We start from the raw sequence: 7,500 nt of genomic DNA, 5'->3' as shown, positions 1-7,500 counted from the left end.
ACACCCAACGATACTTTCCCTGCTTATGATACAACCACATCCACACCAACTACTGGATCCTTTGAATACATTTTTAAATGCATATAAACAATGTATAATTTATTATTATGTTACACTATCACATCAGTTTTATTATAGTATGAATGACCATTTAGTCATAGACAGTTATGTGACTTGTGTGACAGTAGCAGGAAATTCTAAAGGGAACTATGCCTATAGTGCACTAGGCTTAAGTTAGTTCATTGTGATGCAGACGGAACATGATTTTATTTTGATAATGCACGTTGTCATGTTTGGTGAGTGCACTGTAATCTCTTCATAGTTGTGATTCTATTTTTACTGATATTCATTTATGGATTTCTTCTTCCAGCAATCAGACTTGACCTTGCAGTTTCTGTTCTTTGACGGAGAGGAAGCTTTCCGAAGATGGTCTAAGGACGATTCTCTTTATGGTGCGAGGAATTTAGCAGTCAAGTGGGAACAAAGCCTTTACCCAGCAAAGAATCGTGATGGAACAAATCACTTACACAGGATTGTAAGTATTCATTTATTTATTGGCATTTGTAAATGTATATTATTATGATTATATTATCATTATCATTATTATTATTATCATTATTTTAATATGTATATATATATATATAGATAGATAGATAGTTAGATAAATAGATAGATAGATAGGTAGATTGATATAGATGTGTGTGTGTGTGTGTGTGTGTGTGTGTGTGTGTGTGTGTGTGTGTGTGTGTGTGTGTGTGTGTGTGTGTGTGTGTGTGTGCGTGTGCGTGTGTAAATGTGTATAGCAAGTGCGTATAGTTGCGTTATGTGTTTTAATCAGTTTCCTCGATTCTCTTTTCCAGGACCTGTTCATCCTCCTGGACCTCATTGGGACGCGAGATGTCAGGTTCTTCAGCTACTTCCCAGAGACTGATTCCTGGTACACTAGACTTGTGTCATATGAACAGCGGCTGAATGACTTGGGACTCCTGAACAAGCGTAAATTTATGTTTCAACAGCAGAGGTTGTATAATTCGGGCATTGAAGATGATCACATTCCATTCTTGCATAGAGGTAAGTTGATGATTGTATACGTCAAGTATTGATGTATAGAGCCTTCTCAAGAGAGCAAATATCACACAGGGAGAATGTGCTCTTTCCTCCCCTTGTTGTCCCATACTACTGTAATTACTTTATGAATACTGGTTCTCTGTTCCTACAGTCCCCTGTACAACAAAACACATGACAAAACATGATGCCTGCACCCTGTATCAATACGAGTGTGGCAACCCTTCTATTTCATTCATGAACTTGAAAATAAAGACAGATTTAGTTCCTCAGCTTGAAATTTTATGTAAAGGTCAGATGCACATCTTGTCTGTGATATAGTATTTATTTTTTAACCCATTTAGTACTGGTGTCATGACATACATGACAGCACCAATTAGGCCTAAAAAATGGTTGTCAATGTATACATGAAGCAACATCAGGAACTGCTCACAGTTTAAGCACGCACACAGTCATGAAGTATTATGGCTGTAATGGCACTAGCTTCAGAGTTACAAGGTTACAAAGTCAGCCTAAACCCACATCTTGTGATGGATTTATGGAAAAAAAAATTGTTGGGGCTAGTCTGCACTACCCAGAGGGCGGAGAAAACACTTTCCAAGTACTTCTAATTTTTAGCCAGTGCCGCCAGCGTCATAGACTGCCCATTCTGACTGTCAGTTAGATCGCTGGGCACCCCGTCCACAATGGGTTAAGAAAGAAAGAGTAATAAGTAGAAGATTAAAAATACGAGTAATGGATGATCATTCCTCCTTTCTTGCAGGTGTACCAATTCTGCACATCATTCCAGTCCCCTTCCCTTCTGTTTGGCATAAGGAAACGGACAACGAATCTGCTCTTCACTACCCAACCATCAAGAATTTCAACACCATTCTCAACGCTTTCGTGGTAGACTACTTGCACCTGGTCCTATAGGGGTACGCCCAGGATGCAGCATTTCATGATGACCTTTGATGATCGGACAGACCTTAAGTCTATCTCAGTTCTATCTGCGTGAAGGAAAAATAAGGCAACATACAAAAAACCGATAAAAATATTTTTTTTTTAGGGGATGGGGTGGAGGGGTGTCTGTGATGAAAATTGTTTACTTTTGAGTAGTTAGGGTATATTAACTTTCATATTTGTTAATATTTGATTTGACAAATTTCACCCTCTCTGCTTAGACTGAACCGCTGCACAAATAATTTATCTGTTACGGATATTCTGAGCACTAACTTTGAAGATTTTCATTATTCAATACTAACACTAGTATTTCTAATAAGGAGAGATTCCTCAGTTTTTAAATTCAGCCGGATATGATCTGAAATGAAATAATGCTGTAATCCTGGAATAAAAGAATCGTTACACTTTGTTTGTTTAACAAAGTTTGGAAAAGTACGGACTCGCTCTAGCACTAGCTACAGATCTTTCAGTTTGCCCGTTTTGATGCTGTCAATAGGTAAGCTGTATTGGTTGTGAAGGCATGTTGTTAGTTACCAGTATGAGTGGTAACAATGCATGGTTTAATTTTATACAGTATCCCTATCACTGAATTTTAGGTTTGAGTCTCACAGGTTGCATATGATAATAGTCTATTTTAGTGAAATTTTATACGACTGTAATTTGACTTTTGATTTTGAGTCTCATGCATCTTATATAAATAGCCCATGTTACTGTAAGTTTGAATTTCACATATCACATAGAATTGTGTTGTTTTACCATCTGTGATTCTTTACATACCTCAGAAGTCAAGATATACTTTTTTTTTGTAGTTGTTTCTTTTTTGTTATGAACTTTATTTCATATTATATCCCTGCAACCTATTGTTTGGGCCTATAAAATCTATTAATATTGATGAATATAAATATATTCCACATATTTTTATAGGGTGAAAGGTATTATGGTGATTTTTACTTTAGTTTAGCACACACACGCACACACGCACACACACACACACACACACACGCACACACGCACACACACACACACACACACATATATATATACATAATTATATATATATATTATATATATATTATATTTATTATATGTATTTTATATATATTATATACATATATATATTAAATACATATATATATATTATATATATTATATATATTATATATATTATATACATATATATATTATATATATATTATATACATATATATATTATATATATATTATATACATATATATATTATATATATATTATATACATATATATATTATATATATATTATATATATATATTCAATCAGTAATTCAATCATTCAAATGCAGTATCACAAGATACTTTATAAGAATCCATCTTGTTTACATTAAAAAATTGAGATTATATAGGGAAAGTTACTAAGTATATGATGTGTGCATTTATAGGGTATGACCAGAACATGTCACGTCCCTTGAACTCATTTTTACCAGCTAATGAGTGCATAAATTTTTTGGATTTCATGTGTCTTTCATTACCCTTAGAGATACTTTTTTTTTCAAATGGTTCTTGGTTAGTGACCATTATGGCTGTGGTGATTCCTGTCATAATAGTAAATATTTTTTGTTTTTTGTTTTGTTTACTTACAAAATTAATTTGGGAGGTAAATACGCATTTTGAACCTACAAATTTTATTCTACATTCAGCTAAAACATTTTGTATAAAACAAATTGTCATGATCCCTAAACTACCACTAATTAAAAGAAAATATAGATATAGGATTTTAAAGAATATTAAAGAAAATATAGCTATAGTATTATAAAGAAGAGACATAGTAAGTCTGAAGTAATTTTAGTTTGAATAAGCAGGACAGGATATATGGTTACCCTTTCTATCTAGAAAAAAGTATACAACCACCACCCAATAAATTGTTATAAATTATTGAGCCAAAATAAAGTTCTGCGATTAATTATAAAAATATGGGTCTAAGTATAAACATCCAGCATTTCAAGGGTCAGGATACTGAGTCATAGGTCCTCTCACTCTTCCTAAACTCCTGACTGTCTTCAAAAATGGCTTAACCACTTTTAGCAAATCCTTGATATATTTGGAGAAAAAGGGTCTTACATTCCCCTTTCACAGCTCTCATAACTACACTGTTTACCTTTGTGTTATAACAATGATTGTATTTCAGTCATTGGTAGATTGTTCGATATTAAAGATCACCTGACCAGGTTGTGAGGAAAGATTAGTTCCTCCCTCTACTCTAAAAGAATGGTAAAGGTAGGGTTAGGACAAAGTTTATCGTCTCAAATCATACTCTTTATTAATATATTGAGAATATAACTTGTTCTTCCTCTAAAATTTTACTTGTATATTTGAAGTCATACTAGGTTCATCTATACCTATCAAAGTAACATACAATATACTAGAGTATTCTGGAGGTATACTAGAGTTAATGCTATTGGTATTGCATTGAGAATTTTATTGTCTCTTGGAATTAACATCTTGTGTATTAAAAGAAAAATTCAATCAAGGAGTATTAAGTATCTTCAATTTTGTATTGCTTTAAAATTCCTAATAGAATATTTGGAACAGGTTTAAAATAAGTAAACAGATAAATAGATATAAAAAGATGTTGAAGATGCCATCCAAATGTTGAGTAAGATCCTGCAATTACTGAAAATCTGATTGGAACCACAAATAATGAAAAAATAAGTGGGAAGTGTCTCTCCTCTCATAAAATGATGATAGACGGCATACATACAAAAACCTGCCATGCTGAGGGTAGACCCAAATTCAGATGGCACCTACACGTACCATGACAATAGAGGCTACGCTGTTCTGTAACTACACTGAATTATATACAGTCGGGTGATTAATACTGAACAATCTACTAATCACTGAAATATAATCATTGGTATCACACAAAGGTAAACAGCGTAGTTATGAGAACAACGTTATAATACAATGAATTATATGAATAGGTTCATGGTTCTGACAGAAAGTAGCTCTCCAGCTATATCCTTCCAGAGTCCACCTAATCCTCTTTTTTGATGCTTTAATTGAAATACAATAATCTGTTTCTCCTGAATCAAAAACAAAGAGGGGAAAAAAATCTATCCCCACACTCCTAATTTTGATCTTGAGTGGACAGCCTTGTTATTTGTTCTGGTGCAGTGGTGAGTGCATTGGATTACTTCCTGGTGCTATTTGGGTTGAAATGAATATTCTTTTACTAATTGTTTCATTGGGTTAAAATACATATACTATTACTATGAGTTATGGCAAAGTAATATACATAATGCAGAGGCAATTAACACCTCAAAATAGACACATTACAGAGGAATAGTTAAGTATTATTTGGGATCTATGAATATTTAGGTACATCCTCCTCTTGACTAATTTCATTTACCTAAATATCATAATCCTCAAACTTTATTGCCAAATGCAGAAAAAAGTATATCACAAAACAAGAGATATAGCTGACATATCCTAATTCAAGTTCTTCATTATTTATGTTATTCTGAAAGGTAAGAATGTAGTCTGGTTAAAGACGGAGGTACTCAGTGGTGTCTAACTTTTTGATAAGAAAATTTAATCATTAATTTATCTTTTAACATATATGTGATTCCACAAGAACTTAATTAACCACGAGTCAGTTACTAGACTTATTTACCCAATTTGTTGCCTTTTGGTTTTGATTTTTCTTTTTCTTATTATTATTGATAACATTTGAATTATATTAATTAAAAAAAAAAATAAAATAATGATGATAATAATAATAATATTGCAGGTTTTGTGACAAGAGTACTGAAATGGTTGACCATCTTATCTCTGGTTGTTCTATATTAGCCCCAAGTGAGTATGTTCGGAGACACGATAGAGTGAGTCAATACCTTCATTGGGGTATTTGTAACCACTATGGAATAGAGACTACTAGAAATTGGTTTCAACACGAACCGAAAACAGTAACCAATGGAAAGAATGTTACCATCTTGTGGGATTTTTCTGTACACACAGACAGAACCATACAGGCAAACAGACCGGACATCATTGTGAAGGACCACTCTTTGAAAACATGTCTACTAATTGATATGAGCGTACCCTCAGATAAAAACATTTCAGTAAAAGAATTCGAAAAGCTCAGTAAATATAAAGATTTAGAAATAGAAATTGGAAAGATGTGGAACATGAAAGCATGTACTGTTCCTGTTATTGTTGGAGCACTAGGAATGATAAAGAAGGGTACCAAAAAGCACCTAGACAAAATACCTGGTAAACAGTCTCTCCAAGAAATCCAAAAAATCGTCCTTACAAGTACAGCCCATATTTTACGAAAGACTATATCAACATGATTTTAATCTTTTTTTTTTTTCTTTTTCTTTTTCTTTTTTTTTGGGTTGTATTTATGTTCGTTTAAAGCTCTTGAAATCCTTTGCTTGCCTTAGATCACTGGGGTGACCCGGTTAGCAATTGTAATCAAAGCAAATCAATAGAAAACAGTAAATAATAATAATAATAATAATAATAATATCAACAACAGTAACAACAACAACAATAATAATAACAAGAATAATGATGGTGAAATAAATGCCTTTGTCCAAAAATTAAAGGAAAGGGGTAAACAGGGGATGTAAGGTAGGCATAGTAACGGAACTGTTGGTGACAAATAAGTGGATGTGCATGTACATATACTTGGGTGTATGTGGCCTATGCAACATTCCAACAACATATAGACCTTAGGGGGAGAGGGAGGGGGAGGGGGGAAGACAGAGATACAGAGATCACAGAATGTAAATACCTATAAAACATATACCATACTTGCAAACAGTACTCTTATTCCATTTTACCCAACTGACAAGTGAGCCAAAAGAATGTTCTGAAGAAAAAGTACAAAATAAGAATAAAAACAAGATACAATTTTATTCATAACACTGAATACACTCCTCAAATGAGTCTGTGGATGGATCTGTAGGGAAAGAGTTCAATGGATATCGCAGGAGATCAATGCTTTGATTCTTAGCAATCTTCTTTCTTTGTATTTTTCTGACTTCAATCTTCTTTCTTTGTGTTTTTCTAACTTCATTCTTCTTTCTTTGTATTTTTCTGACTTCAATCTTCTTTTTTTGTATTTTTCTGACTTCATTCTTTCATTCTTCTATCTTTCCCATCCTCCACTGCACAGTTCTGCTTATCCCAATCTGTGAAAGAAAGTAATACAGCAACATATTATACAACATTATATTACCTAAGTTGTATTCAATGCAGTTATGAAGAAAAAAAAGAAGAGTTGTCATGAATAAACAGGAATCAAATATTCATTAATTGCAAATATTGAATAATTTCCAAGTGTCAGCAAGCACAATTTGTACCAATATTCAACAGGAAGCTAGAAAATTATTGTAATATCTTGCAGTATCATCCTGTAGATTCTGACCTGTAGATTCCAAGAATACAAATATTTTTTTCAAGTGTTGAGTTAGATTAACGTACATTTCTGAGAAAGATTTTAAGATGGTGTG

General features: G+C 33.0%; 2 protein-coding genes across 4 annotated transcripts in view; one reads left to right on the top strand and one right to left on the bottom strand.

The window, feature by feature from the left end:
* Positions 1-3,498, top strand: part of LOC122247613 (glutaminyl-peptide cyclotransferase-like) — a 35,464-nt gene extending 31,966 nt beyond the window's left edge. For both annotated transcript variants that reach the window (XM_043007021.2, XM_043007031.2), the window contains 3 exons: positions 371-535; positions 861-1,071; positions 1,829-3,498. In XM_043007021.2, the coding sequence (XP_042862955.1) occupies positions 371-535; positions 861-1,071; positions 1,829-1,980 (528 nt within the window). In that variant the 3' untranslated portion in view covers positions 1,981-3,498. The remainder of the gene's footprint in view (positions 1-370; positions 536-860; positions 1,072-1,828) is intronic.
* A 3,386-nt stretch (positions 3,499-6,884) lies between these two features.
* The window catches only part of LOC122247620 (bis(5'-nucleosyl)-tetraphosphatase [asymmetrical]), a 5,759-nt gene continuing 5,143 nt past the window's right edge, over positions 6,885-7,500 (bottom strand). Inside the window, exon 5 of one of the 2 annotated variants that reach the window (XM_043007054.2) lies at positions 6,885-7,179. The gene's annotated coding sequence lies outside the window, so the exon portion shown is untranslated. The remainder of the gene's footprint in view (positions 7,180-7,500) is intronic. The other variant, XM_043007045.2, reaches the window with a different exon arrangement.

The sequence above is a fragment of the Penaeus japonicus genome, unplaced genomic scaffold (genome assembly GCF_977035675.1).
Source record: "Penaeus japonicus unplaced genomic scaffold, GWHDUDI00000001_assembly GWHDUDI00000038, whole genome shotgun sequence".
Classification (NCBI taxonomy): domain Eukaryota; kingdom Metazoa; phylum Arthropoda; class Malacostraca; order Decapoda; family Penaeidae; genus Penaeus; species Penaeus japonicus.
The sequence above is the reverse complement of the archived record's forward strand: the minus strand, read 5'-3'. Positions and strand labels throughout refer to the sequence as shown.